Here is a 16,625-nt window from a genome sequence, read left to right on the forward strand (position 1 = left end):
CGAACAGTTAATCAAACTGGTTATAGAAACTGATGGATGGCTTTATTTTTCTTCTTAGAAACCAGCTACATCAAACGTGAAAACTCCAGGCTCTGTACTGAAACTTAAAACCATGAGAAAAATGAGAGAGGCTGGATGGACTGCAGTTTCTAAAATGGACAGGAAAAGAAAAATTAAAGAAGCTGAAAAGCTCTTTACTTAAAATGAAAAAATGACTAGTGCCCTGGCATTATTTGATTAGTATAACCACAGTATTATTAGTCCTTCAGAGTTAGTATGTTGTTACGTTTTTCTGTCATACTCAGTGTGTTTAATACTACATTAATTTCCTTTATGCACATAAACTTTATAGGTACATAACTACATCAACCTGCAGAGCATTTTCTGTATTGCATTCCCTATGCTATAAAAATTGAGGACATAAATTAGCTACTTTTAAATGTAGAAATAAGTATAAATACATAGAAAGATGTTTCAAAAAGAAAAAAAGTCTGGAATTAGAAGTACTGGTTTTAAAGAAATTCAGTTTTGTTCTCTTAAATGTCTTAATACGTAATTCACAAAAGGATATTGTTTATTGAAAGAAATACTGAAGCTCTTGAAATGCATGCACTTTTACCTGAAGTCATCTTGCTTTTTCATTCATTTTAAATGTTGTCAGAACTGTCGTCTTAGGCTGTTTTGTTTTCAGTAGCTACTGTTTCAGTATGTTAAAACAGTTTTGAAACTTTTAAAATTGAAATTTCAATATAATTACTTTGGTTTAAAAAGATTTCAGCTTCATAAGGAATAAAATACGCATGCATGTTTTAAGATTGTAAAAACAATGTGAAGATGTTATTAAATTGTTTATCTGAAACATAAAGTGTGGGAGCAAATGTTGTTGCTTTACGTACTAGAACACAGATACAAATCACCAGGCAGCCTTCCCAAGGACTAAAAGCTTCTGCCACATAAGCGTAAGAATAGTTTAGAACAACGTACATTTCTGCGTTAATTCTTGATTAATCTTGGTTTCACAACAACAATAAAACGTGCTTCAGAGCCTCGAGGTAACAGGAAAACTAGGGGTACCTCCTAAAATACTATGAAAAATCAAAATCTCGGATTCATCTGAAGTGGGTAGCAAAACATATGTACTTCATTCTTTTTGTGTAGCAATTTTATGTATAGGGTAGTAGTTTGGGTTCCTTATGAATTATCTGTTGATTTTTTTTATTGTATGTAACTGACAAATACTCTCCAAGGATCTGAAAAAACATACTGGGTTTTTTCTCCATATTTGGAAACCAAATCTGTTATGCAAGCAAATTTTCTGAGATGTTAGAATGACCTTCCTTGCTGGAAAGATACTTCATATGTTTGCAGAATATTGAGTTTTTATAATATATCTGCTTAAATAGTGTAAATTAGAAAAAATAAAGGACAGAGAAGCTGCTTATAGCACACAAATTCCAGATGTCTGTCCTTACCAAGAAAGATTATTTTACCATAAGTCCTGTAAGGTAATCCATTTAAACCTCTCCCAGATTCATCAATTACTTATTTTTTGATCTGATACAGAGAATGTCATGCAAAAAGTCAGTTATTCTTCATTTTAGTTTGGGGTGTTACTTACTAATATCTCTTCAGCTACTTTGCAGGAAAAAGACAGTACGTTCACTGGAAACACAACATGTATGTGCAGTTTATAATTTATTTTAATAGAGGATAGTGTTTTATACAAGATCTAAATACCTGCCAATGTTTGTTACTTCATTTCAAGATGGCGTATTTCTAGTTTTGACATCCTCAACAGATAGGCAGACTCGACCCCTAAGCTAGTTACTGAGCAACCAAAAATAAAAATTCCAGTTGTTTCTGAGTATAATGAGACTTCTACTCTCTAGTCTTCTCAGCCACGGCTCACATACAGATCCAGGAAACTATAATTTTGTAATCCTGAAGTTGATATTCAAAATCCACATCAAGTCTAGCCTACCCCCATTCATAGCTTTGCTAATTCCAGAATATGTGACATTTGAATGCCTTACTATAAAAAATAGGATTAAAATTATTGTTATTTGAGACTTTACATGAAAAATAAATTGGTATCTATCAAACATGACTTCCATTATAGTGGTGTATGTACAGTATCTGACATCCTTATTTTCCAGTACTGTTGTGGCAGAGCTGTGACTCCATGGTGCATCATATAATCCTCCTGATACCATGAGCGTGTCATGTGGTGTACTGTATAAATCATCTGCAAAATTGCAAAAATATTCTTAGTAGCACTATAGAAAGCTTACAGGAAAACTAATCAGCTAGGAAGGGTGTAAAATCATATTTGCCTCATACTACACCTGTTTCCATCAATGGACTATATATAGTAAATAAAACTGAATATATAAACAACTTTATGTTAAGGCATTAACCCAGTTTGTATAGGAAAAGCAAATGAAAATTAATAAATTCACGTGCTTTGGCTTGTGAATCCTTCAGGTAGCACACAATTCAAAAAAGTAAAAACGAGAGCTACCAGTCAGGAGCTCTTCATAGCAGTGAATATTGACGCTTTTATCTGTGGAATTGTATTGAAGTTTTAAAGGCTATGTTCTGATATTCTTGACGCAGCTCCTCATCTGTATTATGCATTCAACTGAATTAACCCGGTCTGGCCCCAGCGGTTCACGGAAACGCTGTCATATGTAGTGACACCGACCTGAAGCCTGGGCTGCGTGATCTGGAGTCAGAGCTTCGATGAAGTTTACCGGTACGGTTCTGAAAAGCTGATTGCTTAGTTTGAGTGTTTCTGATGTTGATGACTCGCAGCTCTTTTAAATGGTAAAAATGCAGGTGGCAGAGTGATAACCAGCTTCAGCCTTGTGATATCTGAAGGCTTCTTGCTGTGAATGGCGTTACATGCAACACGTGCCAGGTGTGATGTGGCTGTTAAAGCAGAGGAACTGCTGCTGTCCATTCTGATCCTTTTTGGGTTCCAGCTGAAAGCTGCATTTTGCACCTTGGTTTGATTGACTTCAGCTGAAATACTGGAGGCTGTAAAACTTGTTGCTGGTGTTTTTCCAGATCCACTCTGTACCTTTGTTTGTATGTCTCTTTTATAAGAAATAGATAATCTTTGGCTTGAACAAAGTGCTTTGCCATAAGGTAACAACAGGTGAAAAGGATTGGAAAATGCATAGGTTGAATTCTGTTCGTCTATTGTCTCACTTCTCTTGTTCAGCAGTGGGTTTATTTGTCTTTGTCTAATCTGCTCTGTCCTCTTTTTCTGAGTTGCCTTGGGAACAACTAAATTTTCCTTTAATTTGCTTACTGGATAACTGAGTAGCCCTGGGTCTATAGATTGTAAAAAAAAAAAAAAAAAAAAAAAAAAAAAAAAAAGGAACTGATTAAATTTAAATACTTATCCTGGCCATATGTTTAATGCCTGATCTTAAATTTCTGGTGCAGATATTTGCTTTTCATTGAGAACTATTTTTTCTGTATGGTAAGTAATAAGTTTTTAGTACACCTGTTTGTTCCAACGGCTTAAAACAAAAGCAGAAGAGGGGAAAGCCTAAAAAGCTGCATTGAAAATTCAGTTCTAAGTCTTAGAAGACAAACAATCAGCATTTACCTATTCTAATGCTTGTCTTGGATCTCTCATAAAATATTCAAATGTCAAGTCAGTATCATTTGCCCATCGTGGCTTTATTAAGCACAGGAAATCTCAAAATTGTTAGCTTGCTATTTCATTAGTACAGAATGTTGGGGTTCACTCAAAAGTTGAATTTTTTAAATTAATGTTTCAACCCCTGTTATTACCCCGTACTTATAGTTAACTCCTGTCCTGGATAATACTGATAGATCCAGCAAGACAGCCATACCTTTTGGTCGCGTATGAACGCACGCCTTCCCTCAGCAAATAGTCAAAAAATATATCTCTTTGGTCTGTTTTCTTTGTTAAATGCAAGGCATGTTGTAGCAACAGTGGTTTTTATTATGTACTGTGTCATGAAATGGAATACTCTAGAATGGTGGCAAAACTTGATACAATATTACCAAGTATTTCAAATTAGACCACAAGGTTATTTTGGCAACTTGAGAAAATCCACATTTTGTATCTATCTTACTTAAAAAAGAAGAATGTAACCACTGCCAGCATTTAAAACTACAGTGCGGGGTTAGCCTGTGCAAGCACTTCCAGGTGTGTAGTAACTGTCGCTCAACACTACCGACCTCCAAATGGTATTTGAAAACGTGTTTTGTTTAAAGCTGCAAGAGCAGAGAGTGCAAAATAGAATGTGGAAAATAAGAGCAGATTTTAAGAAAATCACACTGTGAGGACTCACCCAAGCTGACAAAGGCAGGAGTACGGACTGGCAGGTAGTCCGGAGTGACAGATCCGATGTCCTGGCTGCGCCTGTTCCTTCGGGATCTCGATACCCAGTGTCCATGGAAACCAGGGGAGCTCAGGGGGTAGGGATTAGCCAGTGTACCCACACAGCGCTGACCGGGCCTGATGGAGACTAGCTGGGAACGTGAGAGGAAGGGGAATGTTACATGTCGGCAGTTGCTGATCTTACTTCACAGTAGCTTGAAAAGGTAGCTTTTTCAGAACTGGACACTGCACTGGACACAGAAAACTTTAAACAGTTTTCCCCAAGCGTATGTAAGGAAGATATTAAAATCTTGATTAAAAAGATGCGTTAAAAAAATCCTCAGGTGTGCATGATAGTTATTATAAAGAACAACTATTTCTAAACCACTAATAATAATACTACTTTAAATTTCAAAACTAAGAGGATTTTTTTAAAAAATGCTATAGGAATTAAATGTCTCTAATAAGAAAAAACAAAAAACCAAAAACCAGGGTTATTCCTACAACCTTTTCTGTCCCTAGGTATCAAGGTATTTAATTTAGTTTGCCTTGGTTCTACCGGGAGTATCCTGGGGGAAGGGTTCATGAGGTCTTCCCTTTTCCTTCTTTACAGCCATTTTAATTTTCAGTTGGAATCGTGGAGTGGCTTCCGCTTTGGGGGGCATTCCCTTTGGCGTGCTCCACAGTCCGTCACAGCTGTGGCAGACCCTCCTTTTCCAGGTGGGCGTGTGAGGTTGCCCGAGAGGGCAATGAATGGCTCCTGGGTACGAGCAGCCTCCGGCGGGGCTGCACGCCTGACGTCTGAAAGGAGAGACAGAAACATACCCCAGTGCTCGTACCCAGCGTATGTAATTAGCATAAATTCTGATCTAAAAAAAGTCAATTGTACATGCATAGTGTCACCTCTCCATGCCAGACCTTCATCAGCAAAGATCTTGTCTGATTACCTGTTGACTGCTTATCAGATTGGCAGTCAAACCAGGAGAACACTACAACCCTTAGGGACTGAAAAGTGCCTGTGACTTTTACCCCTTAGCATAGTTCTGGTATCAGGTGGGTAGTCGTTCATCCTCGATAGCGCTGCAGAAGGCTTCTGGATTCTCTTTGCTGTTGTTCTTTGGGCTTTTTTACATTTTGTCCTCAGTGTAGCAATTGTATATCTTAGAATAACAGAAATATCTAGCACTTTCCAAAGAAGTGAAACCAAATACGAAGCAGTGTATCATATGAGCCAAAGAGCAAACGGGATTATGAAGTATTTGCAGACCATAAATGGAGATCGTTGGCATATGACAGGCAACAAAGAGAATTGATGGTTTAATCTCTGGTTGATAGAAAATGCTGCAGCTAATCCTAGGAAAGAAAGAGAAGAACGGTCATCTGTGAATCTGTAAATTTAAGAGATGGGAGCTATGTTTCAAGCTATTACAGAGAGGCTCACAATAGACAGATTAGCTTTGAAAATTCAGCAGCCACAGTCTGTTTAAATGCAAAACCTGGCAAAATTGCTTGTTTCTATGGCAGCATATTAGGATCGTCTTTCCTTTGATCAGTGGAGGTCTGTGACAGGATGGGGTTGGAAATAATTCCTCTACCAGAATACTAATCTTCTGGAAATGTGATTGGCTTTGCCTGTTTTTCATCAGCATAGCTTCTAATTCTCTGTTGTTTGCAAGCACGGACGGTGCTATATGCAGTGGAAACAAGAGTCACCCTGCGGTGTAAGTTAACCTGCTCATTAGATCACAGAGTTTTCATTGTGTTGTACTACTAACAGGGGAAGAGTGAGCAGGAGTAATGTGTGATAACTTCTCCCCCTTGTTCCTACTTTTATCTTAGGCATTGGTCAGTGACAGAGAATCCTATTAAATTACTTTTATATAAAACCTTCTGGTATACACTGAATTTCTCTAGCCCATTACACCATTACAAAGATTCCTGGGTAATGAACCCAAGAATTTTATGATTACTAAATTCTGTTTACAGAGATCACTTAAACCACTTCTTGTAGAACATCAGCATACTGTCTTTCACTTAATGAAAGTGTAAAATAACTGATGTCAGTGAATGGATTGGTTTAGTTAACAGAAAGGTTAAAGATAAATAATTAACAGTGTAACTGGCTGTTCCAGAACAGGGCTACAAAGCTGATGGCTGTAAAAACACATTAAAAATTTCTATCACTGAATAGTCTGCAGGTCAGCAGGAGGGCAACCAAAGAAATGGATCCATAAACGTGAGACTTTTAACTACTGATTTTAGGGAAGTGTATGAAAGAAGCCTCAGGCATTCACAGATTGCCACACTGGACTTCATTGTCCTGCCATGGTCTTTTGTCTTGCTGCACCCTGTAGGTATCGGGATCTCACTCCCATCAAGTGTTCAGAGCGGTCAGTCGTGAATGAACTCTACGGCCATATCCAGAAGGAAAATCAAGGAAAAGTTTTTCTACCAGCTTAATAGTTTGTGTAAACTACTGAACAGACATGAGTGTGTATATCGCTCTGGGGATGTTTAGTGCATCTCTGACAGATGGGCACGCTAATGTGATGCCAGCAAAGAAGAGGTAGTAGCCAAGAGGTTCTGCGTCCATATCGGTGTGGGGCTGGTCTGAGTACGAGCAGCAGTTGTCACATTAGTCTCAAGGTCCACTCAGAGTAATTTATTGTGCTTCCAGATAAATTAATTTCAATTCTTAGTACTTGGTCAGCTATTTCTGTAATGCAGTGCGGTGCATTCAGAGGCTGGGGAAAAAAGTTGCAGTGAATAAAATGCACTGCTAAAATTATACTACCTGCTCCAGTGATTAATAATTCCCGACATTCAGTATACACCACATCGTACTCTGCCTAATAGCTCTAAATCTTCATGACAGTAGGGCTCTGGACAGATGGAACGAAGGACATTGCGTCTATGTAGTTGCCTTAACAACCAAATTTGTAATCACCTCAAAGAATGAAATCAGGTTTGTGTGGCATGACCTATTTTATGTAACACCATCTTGACAGGCATTAATTATGTTCTCATCCGTTAATTCTTTATTGCTCAAATCCTGTATCAACTTTCTGTTATTTTACCTGATTTATCAGGGATAGATGTCAGGCTAGCTGGTTGAGAGTTACCTGGGTCAACATTCTCTCTTTAAATATTGGCATAATAGCACTTTTCTTAATGCTTTGAAATTTCCTTAGTATTCCAAGACTTGTTGAAATTAACATTAGCTAGCCAATGATGTTAATTTTAAAATATTTATTTCTTATACAATTTATTTAGGTTTGTTTTTTCAAATATGTACGTTGGTTGTTCAACCGCTACATTTTCAAATGCACATGTACTTACTGAAGACTTCGCACTTACTGCATCAACAGCTTGTCTTCATCTTCATTATTTCCTAGTCTCCAGCGTCACATGTGAGTCTTTTACATTTTCTCATTTCTAACAGTGGTTGTTGTTTGTTTTCCTTTTTTTTCCATGGCTATAGTTTTTACTGTTGCATTCTCTTTTTCTTTCCCTATGATTGATAGACTTCCAAGCATTGCTACAAATCAGCTGTACCTACTTCAGCTGTACATGCAGGGGCCACATGCGATATTCTCGCTTTAGGAATGCCATTTTCTATTCTTATTTTGGGCACTTTTTGTCCTCTCCAGGATTTTGTTTTGTGAATTGTTTCCTTTTCCTTTCAGGATCATTGTCTGCTTTGAAATACTCATAAGATTTCCCAAGAACGAACATTCTTTTCTGTGATTAAAGTTTTAAACAACCAAACCCATACATATATATGTAGCAATATGTGTATATAGAGAGAGTGCGTGTGTGTGTATATATATATACACACCACATTATCTACATATGGGGGTATGTATGTGTATACTCATATAGCCTGTATATTTAACTGCATTTAAAACATGTCAGAAAAATGCAGATTTAAATAATGTACTGGAGCAGTAGCAAAATAAGTGTTATACTTCTGTTGCTAAGTGTAGATGGACAGATGTTACTGAGAGTACAATTACTGTCCTTCAGCCAGAAAGAGTTGTATTTAATTCCTGAGAAGTTCAATGGTAGAAATTAACCCATAATTAAAGACTCCATGAAAACAGAAGACTATGGCTGGTCTTAATAGAACAAGAATTCTACCATATTATCAAAAAAAACCCTTGAAGAATTAGTCCAGGACACAAAGCTGTGTGCAGCAGCCTGGTTATTCAGGAATTAGCTAAACGCCAGTTGGGACTGACTGGATCACTCCTCCAACAGCCCAAAGTGACCACATTTACCAGCTCAAACGCAACTTTACCATATTTCTTATGGCTACGTAAATCAAGAATGTGGTTACCCGCATGAGACATACATCAGACTGAAGTCCAAACGGCAGGCAGGGGATTAACTGAAAGGGTAGGTGTGAGCAGAGCTGCAGTGGTTCAGCACAGTGAGAAGGCTGGCCGGAGGCTGACGAAGCCGTAGAGGACAGAGGTTTTGTGCCGAGTCAGCGCAAGACGTGCACGCTCACCGGACCCTTTCTTACTTCTTCTCCTCCCAGCTCTTCCACAAAGCCCTAAACACAAGTGTTTTACCTCATCTGTGGACATCTTAGTTTCACTGGTGGTGGTGCAGTATTTTGCTTCTCATTGTGCTACAAGGAGTGGTTTCCTAAGTTCTTTGCCCTATCATTAGTATTTCAGAGTGAATTGCTTGTTACTTCAGTATTTGCTCAGTAGGTTCAAGGACAGATAATTTCTCAGTGGTTTTTTTGAGTATGTAAGTCAGGCTGTACCTAATCACACTGTAGAGCAATGGCTTTGATTTGAGATTTGTTACTTTCTGTGTACAGCACTGCATCTCTCAGTTGTGCCTGCCTGGTAACGAGCAAACTGAGTGAAACAGACTTCATTAAACTTCTGCAAAACATACGTGTAGAATTAGTCATATGCAATTCAGGATGACTCCGCTTCCATGCTAGCCTTCCTGTCATGATGTTGCTGTCCTATGTAGCAATTAAATTAATCAATAATAACTTTTTTTTAAAGCAGTGGTTAGTTTAAAAGCCTGAGAAGAGAATGACTGTTAAAATAATTAGATTTCCAGCTCCAGTTTCCAGGTTAGGATATTATGGACACATTTGTTCCTATCACATTTGCTTCGTGGTTCAGTATGAATTTTCAATAGATGACTATGCGATAAGAAAGCGGCAATTCAGATGCAATTATATAAACAGTAAGATCAGCCTGGAATTAGCCTGGAGAGTATAAAGCGCACACAGAGCTTGTGCTGGGTCACTGCCTCCCCCAGCTCAAGGCAGAATCAGGTTCCTGTAATAGGGAAGAATTCAGCTGACAAGAGGTTGGTCCTTCCAGACTTGCATTGTTGCAGCTACAGGGTAAACCAGACCGTGTAACGAACGGCTTTTGCTAGGGGAAACGGACCGCTGGAAGAGCCTAGAGGGTGATGTCCATCTGTTTGTAGACACTGTCATTTACAGTTTGTAGTTTAGAGGCTATAACGTAGACCTTGGAATTGTCTGGGAGCTAACCAAAGCTTTGTTCTCGGGATCCCCCAGCAGGTCTGAGAAATGAGGTCAGCACAACAGCCAGATAAAGTGGGCATTCATTGATTTGAACTCTTTGCTGATGTTCTCGATTGTTATTTGCTTGAATCTATTATTTAATTCTTGGCAGTGTTCCCATTTTATCATGCCTCTAAGCCAACTGTAAAAAATACAGTGGTATGCCTGATATGCACAGCTGTTTCTTTTTCTCTCTTAAACATTTTATAACATGCTTTCTTTAGAAAATTATTTTTAAAGCAGAAAGATTATTTTAGCATCTCTGGCTAATTCTAGAGCTCATGTTCTCTCATATATGTCACATTTTCAAATCCTTTAGCTCCTGTTATTTTTCTGTGTCAGCATTTTATCACTTATTAGTGAAAAGTTCCATGTAATATGCCTTAGTGGGGAAAAAGTGAATTTGTTTTATGTTTTTAATGGCCTGCTTACACTTTTCTGTTTAGTGGTTAATACTATTTCAATTAAATGTCTGAGACTGAAAAGAACTTGTCAGGCTGTGGCTAAAAAAGTTAAGATTACTTGTGGTCTGTGACTATCATAACTATTCTTGTCAAATTCTGAGAGAAGGCCTGGAAGGTACATCTAATTTTACTTAGGGTTTGCTTTGTTTTTTTTCCCCCCCATCTAGCATGACTCCCTTCTTTGCGATGTCTCTCCTCTTTAGCCTGACTTTCGGTCAAACAGCATCACTTTGTGCTCCTTCTGAGTATATAATCCACGTGGAGAAAAGGGAATGTGCCTACTGCCTGGCCATCAACACCACCATCTGCGCTGGATTTTGCATGACTCGGGTACAAGGCGTTACTCTGTTTTAGGCAATGGTTTCTGTGACGGCCATCACTGCAAACCAACTGCCTGTTCTCACTGGAAAACTGTGTGTAAATGATCCCACTCTAATAATGTTTGTCACAGACAGAAAAATCACACTACCATCATGATTCCAAGTTAGCTTTTTGTGAAGGTATGGATGAGAAATGCCAAGCCTCCGGAATTGCGGAGTTTATCACACCAGTGGCATAGCAGAGAAGTGACTGCTGCTGTCACTGCAGAGCCTCTGTAGTCAGTTTGTGGGGTCAGGATGGAACAGGTGAGAAGCAGATGATATTTAGTCACTCTTATTTAATGTAAATGACTTGGGTAACTGTTAATTCCACTGCTGTTATGACAGCTAGCTGTGCAGAATATCTTGCATGTAGGCATGCCAACGACTGTGCTTGCGCTTCACTGTTCAACACGGCATTTTAATTTCCGCCTTGGTCAGTAGGTAGCCAATACGGATTACAAAACACTGTTACTACTCTGAGCCAAGCAGATTAGTTAAAACCATAAAAGCAAGGTGGACATATCTACAGGGGTAGAGAGCTCCAGTCATTGCAGATTCAAAATTACAGATCTGAACAGAAGTACGCTGAAAATATCAGAGCCGGTCTAAGTGCAAAGATGTTTGCTTTCTGCACATTTGAGAAAACATCAAAGGAAATCTTCTGACACTCGTGTGCATCAGTGAAACAATGCATTTCTTTTTTCTTTGTAGGACAGCAATGGCAAGAAGCTGCTACTCAAAAGTGCTCTGTCCCAGAATGTGTGCACATACAAAGAGATGTTCTATCAAACAGCACTGATTCCGGGCTGTCCTCATCACACCATCCCTTATTATTCCTACCCTGTGGCTGTGAGCTGCAAGTGTGGTAAATGTAACACTGATTATAGTGACTGTGTTCATGAGAAGGTTAGGACAAACTATTGCACTAAACCACAGAAGCTCTGTAACATGTAAGCTTCCAACAGAACGTGGTCAAAATGTACCTCTGCCCACAACTAAGCGTAAATAAAAGTGTATTTCGTAACACGTTTGCAAATTGGTGTGCAAAAAGTTTTATTCAAAGATGCATCACTGGTTACTTCAATTAACAAGATATTCTGTGACGTGCACAAGAGCAGAGTCATAAGACTGCAGGTTTGTGTTCAGAACCCACCTGTAATTTACTTCAGGGAAGAAGGAGAAATTACTATGTGTATGTATAAAATTTTGCTCATAAATCCCAGGTATTTTGTGATACTCAGAGACAAAACATTTGATATATTTCAGAGTTAAAAAAAGGCAATGCATACTCTTAGTATTAAACATCTTAATTAGATTTAGATTTTGACATATACTTACAGCCTTCCTAAGAGCAACAGTATTTTCCATATATGTAATATTGGGTTTTTTGAGTGTAGTCAACTGGGACGAAGCACATACAGTTTGCTTATCTACACTATGGATCATTACTACAGGTCATCACCACTCTTGTCCATCACCACTGTGTTCCTTACGCATACTCCTTCATGCCTGCACTGCTGGAGTAAGCCTCTCTTACTACAACTGCAGAACCAGTTAGAAAAAATCAATAGAGCAGGTTTTTGGTTTGTTTTTTTTTTTTTTAATTTTATAGTCTATACTATTCAGTATGTAAACAAAGGAAAGTAGATGACAGAAAAAGGAACAGTCCTAAGGTAAGCCTATGTTAAGTTTATATAACATTCCATAGTTAACAGATTAAAAGTATTAAAAAGAAAAAATAAGAAATGTCCTGTCTTGGCAAGGTGACCCTAAGACTCTTCTGAAGTCTTTTAATGGGCTCTGTGTGCACGAACCCAATTGCTAAGAATGGGCCATTCTTCTACTGAGCACAGCAGGTTTGATATTACACACTTTAGTCAGCAGTGGGGTGATACCTACAAACTTTCAACTAGGTATTGAACAGCAGACCTTACTCAAAAGGTACTGCGATGCTGAAATGAAGCAGCAAGTAACTTATTTCCTTACGTTTTCTCCTGAAAATCCAGTTCTTGCTCTTCCTCGTCCCTCATTAAGGATGATGCTGGAATATTTGATGTTCTTGCCACCATCCATAGCAGTATCTCTATTCACTCATGCAATTTCTCATGAAAAGTAGTGGTTATTAATCTGTACCTCTCAGAGGTAGCACTGAAGACATCGATGGCCCACTCTCCACCCTTTCTCATCTCAAGAGTTCTCTCTGCCTCCCTGCCCTCCCTTCCAGGATCCACGTGCTATGTATAAAAAATGACCTACATTGAATACAGCCCTCAAGCAATCAAAGGTACAACCTGAAACAATGCCAACTGCCATAATGCTTTGAGCCTAAAGTTTTGCATAAAAGTGTAAAAGTTAATTTTTAGCAGAAACATCAAATAAATAATATTTAGAAACAGACACTCAAACCAAACATGTACTCTATGAAGATGATAAATAAATATACAATTGCCCACTCTTCTAGCATCCTGTAACTGAATTTTCAACATCTCCATGGGAAAGGTGATAATGACCTGGCATGTTTCAGCACCGATGTCCTATGGTGATCTCTTTACATAGAATTAGCCCTTTCTCACATAGGGGGAGAAAATTTTATGAAATGGTAATATTATCCTTCTTTTGCAGCAGGAATCATAAAGACAAAATAATCTAGTTTGCCACGCGTGTAACCTTATTCTCATGCACAGGAGCAAAGTCTGAACAGTAATTTCAGCCTCCTGATATATTCATTACCCAGCTCTAATCCTACACTGTATTGCATCAGCTACAAGAAAAGAAACATCTTTTCTGACCAACAAGATGAATTTTTAACCTGATTACCAAAGTTTACTCAGATTAAAATGCAAAGCATATAATGACAAACAAGAAATTGTCGATGTGTGGAAAACTATCAGATTCCTAGTTAATACTACGTACTGTGTTGTAAACTCACTACTGCTCATTTTTAAAAAATTCTACCAGCTTCCATTTTTAAGTTAAATATTACATTCAGAAAGGCCATAAAGGTGAATCGAAGTACTTAGAAAAATTTAATCAAGCTGAAAATCAAAACTGTGACATATACAAAACATGAATGATCTAGAAGATTAGAAAAGAAATGTTCCCATCCCTGGCAAAGAAGTGCCTTAAATAGTAATCTCCTGTCAGTTTAACTGCATTCTCTTGTTACCAATGTCAAATTAACCTCAATACCTAAAAATACTACTGAGATGCAAGATACATTTTTTTCTGTTTATGCAAATTCATTTTTAGAAATATGACTCTACCTCCCAAGAAATTAGATATTCCATTCACACTTTCCTTGAAATAGTAAATAAAGGAACCAGAATTCACAGGATACAAATAGGAAATTTAATTTTCTTAGAAAAATCTTGCTTTCAATTTTGCAGTTTTCATGAGTGTTCCTGGAATCTGATACTCTATTCCAAACACCTTTATTTTGTTTCAGCTGCAGCGAAGCCTTCATGAAAGACTAAGGGAATCTACTAGGTGGCCCTCCTTGAGCAGGGGGGTTGGACAAGATGACCTCCAGAGGTTCTTTCCAACCTCAACCATTCTGTGAAACAGCAAAAGCTTTGTCCAGGACAACTGCAATAATAAGCTGACAGCATTTGTGTGCTTGTCACGGACTCTACACACGGCATGAACTGTAATTGTCATATGCATAATTTGGTGATAAAGAAATGCCTTCGCAAGCAAGGTTTGAAAATTTAAATTCTCAAAAATCACTGTTTAAAATTAATAGAAAATCCAGAGGATTTTGCAGGAACAGTAGGTGCCCTACTTCTTTAAGATATGTCCCTTACACCTATGGTTTAAATAATCCTGGTATGGCTAGATATATACAAGACTAATTCTACAACTGTTGGACCACGAGAGGCTCGTTTCAATTAAGTTACAAAAGAGATTCTGGTAAAGTCCCCAACACAACTGTAAAAACCCTGTCGTGATAGCACGCAAAAGCGCTATGGACTCACAAGTTCTCAGCAAATAGCTGCAACGTGAATTGCTGCTCTCTAGTTTGTGAAGAGCATAGAGAATGATAGGAAAAAATTGGGAAGCAGGTATTTATCCCACAAAGCAGCAATTATTTTACCTAGTAAATGGCAAAGAAACAAAATGTTCAGCTTGAAGATCAGATAGTGACTTCTGAAGGTGCCTGACCCTTTAAAAAAGGATATTAAGCACAGTAAAATTTAAGTCAGCTTACTATTAAGCAGCACTTGCGCTTAGCAAAATAAAAAAGGGAACTAGGCCTACTCACAGTAATAAGCACCACTGCAAAACTACTGTAATGCTCCCTTACGCCTGAGACTGACAGATTTATCTTCAGTATGAAGATATGCATGCAAAAAACAGCAGTCTACTTTTATGGTTAACACCTGTGGAAAATCACTAACATGAATCCTTTTACACTTGAGAAAAATCCAAACTAAGACATTTGGGTTGTGTTAATGCATCTACTTAAATACATATTTATGTGCCCTTGGAGCACAAATATGTGTTCAAGACCCTCAGGTCCAGTGACAGCAACCTGTCGAGGTGATGATTCCTCAGGGTCAGGTGTTTGTTTGCATTTACTTTATCGTAATATGCCTTTTCACACAACTAAGCAATGGATTTGCAGAGAATCCTAACATCTTACCTCTTCTCAACATCTTAATTCTGGCGAGGAAGTAACAGAAAACATGGGCGCCTGGAACACAGAGCGGGCTTGTGGGGGCCCCTGGTCTCTCAGAACCCACCCTGAGGCAAATCTGTCCTTTGGACGCCTCCTCTTCGGTACTGGCATTTCTGCGGCCTCTCTTACCTGTGAGAGGCTTGAGAGCCGGGTCTCCCTCTCACCGCCCCTCACACACAACGGCCTGGGCCTCGCCCCGCTGCCGCACCAAGGGCTGGGGGGCCCGGGGTCGGAGCAGCCGCCCCCGACGACTCCTGCCGGCGGCGCCCGGCGGTCGCCACGCTGCGGTCGGTTTGGAGAAGCGCAGTCCCAGACGAGCTAACACCTGAAACCGGGGAAGGAGAACGCACCCGCTGCCCGCGCCCGCCTGCCCCGGGGCGGACCGACCGCGGCAGCACCGCCCAGCCGCCAGGGGGCGCCGCCGCGCGGTCCTTCCGTCGGGCGGGGCGGGCCCGCGACCACCCCGGGGGAGCGGCCGGAGGGGGCGGAGCCGGGGCCCGCCCCGCGCGCGGAGCCAGCGCTGACCGGCCCCTACCGAGCCGCCGCGCGGCCCCGACGCATCCTCGGGCGGGGTGGCCGCCCTGAGCGGCGGGCGCCGGGACCCGGCGGCGCCCCGCCTCGGCCACCGCCCTCCCGCCTCTCCGCCAGGCAAGGCACCGCCCGCGCGCCGGTGGCCAATGCGGGGCGAGCCCCGCCCGCTGCCCCTCCCCGCTGGGCGGGGCCGCTCCGCCGCGCGCGTCCCTGAGGCGAGTCGTGGGCAGGCGGCGGCGGCCGCCAGGTCCGGTCGCGGTACGGGGTCGCGCTCCCCTTCCCTCTCCTCCCTTCGCCGGCCGAGGCCTGCTCCGTCAGCCAGAGCCCGCGGCCCGGCGCCAGGGAGATCGCACCGCCGAGGGTGACGGGCGAGCTCTGGGCAGAGCCGCCCCGCAGCCTGCGCTCGCGCCCGGCCGGAGGAACCCCTCGCCGGGCGGTCGGCTGGCCAACCCGCGGGCCTCTGCTGGCGCCGCCGCCGCCGGGTGACCGCCCGGGCTGGTGACCAGCGGGTGTCCGGAGCGCCAGGAGGTGAGGCGAGGGCAAGCGCTGCCGCGGCGGGAGCGCCCGTCGGTCCGGCCGGCGTGTGGCCTGGGGCGGGGGGGGGCGCGTCGCGGCGCGCGTGGGGGGACGGGGGAAGGCACAGAGACCAGGTCTCGCCGGT

General features: G+C 41.0%; 3 protein-coding genes across 9 annotated transcripts in view; 2 read left to right on the top strand and 1 right to left on the bottom strand.

Moving 5' to 3' along the window:
• SYCP1 (synaptonemal complex protein 1) overlaps positions 1-4,341 on the top strand; it is a 39,086-nt gene extending 34,745 nt beyond the window's left edge. For 5 of the 7 annotated variants that reach the window (XM_054181233.1, XM_054181236.1, XM_054181238.1 and 2 more), the window contains one exon: positions 59-4,341. In XM_054181233.1, coding sequence (XP_054037208.1) covers positions 59-202 — 144 coding nt within the window. In that variant the 3' untranslated portion in view covers positions 203-4,341. The remainder of the gene's footprint in view (positions 1-58) is intronic. The other 2 variants (XM_054181239.1, XM_054181237.1) reach the window with 2 other exon arrangements.
• Positions 1,683-15,994, bottom strand: LOC128900462 (uncharacterized). Its single transcript, XM_054181604.1, has 4 exons — positions 15,974-15,994; positions 15,563-15,751; positions 4,335-4,515; positions 1,683-3,339 (listed from the first exon to the last, which is right to left on the bottom strand). The coding sequence occupies exons 1-4, from the start codon at positions 15,992-15,994 to the stop codon at positions 2,780-2,782; spliced, it is 951 nt and encodes a 316-aa protein (XP_054037579.1). The 3' UTR covers positions 1,683-2,779.
• On the top strand, positions 10,562-11,809 carry TSHB (thyroid stimulating hormone subunit beta). Its single transcript, XM_054181242.1, has 2 exons — positions 10,562-10,723; positions 11,467-11,809. The coding sequence occupies exons 1-2, from the start codon at positions 10,562-10,564 to the stop codon at positions 11,707-11,709; spliced, it is 405 nt and encodes a 134-aa protein (XP_054037217.1). The 3' UTR covers positions 11,710-11,809.
• Positions 15,995-16,625: the final 631 nt, after the last annotated feature.

This window comes from Rissa tridactyla, chromosome 21, assembly GCF_028500815.1.
Source record: "Rissa tridactyla isolate bRisTri1 chromosome 21, bRisTri1.patW.cur.20221130, whole genome shotgun sequence".
NCBI classification, from domain to species: domain Eukaryota; kingdom Metazoa; phylum Chordata; class Aves; order Charadriiformes; family Laridae; genus Rissa; species Rissa tridactyla.

What these genes read in the sequence shown, in the direction of transcription:
- TSHB (XM_054181242.1), top strand. Translation starts at nt 10,562, where the DNA reads ATGACTCCCTTCTTTGCGATGTCTCTCCTCTTTAGCCTGACTTTCGGT. An exon ending in CTGGATTTTGCATGACTCGG is followed by an intron (nt 10,724 to 11,466) that starts GTACAAGGCGTT and finishes TTTTCTTTGTAG; the next exon opens with GACAGCAATGGCAAGAAGCT.
- LOC128900462 (XM_054181604.1), bottom strand. Translation starts at nt 15,994, where the DNA reads ATGCGTCGGGGCCGCGCGGCG. An exon ending in TGCGTCGGGGCCGCGCGGCG is followed by an intron (nt 15,752 to 15,973) that starts GCTCGGTAGGGG and finishes TTCAGGTGTTAG; the next exon opens with CTCGTCTGGGACTGCGCTTC. An exon ending in TCCTGCCTTTGTCAGCTTGG is followed by an intron (nt 3,340 to 4,334) that starts GTGAGTCCTCAC and finishes TACAATCTATAG; the next exon opens with ACCCAGGGCTACTCAGTTAT.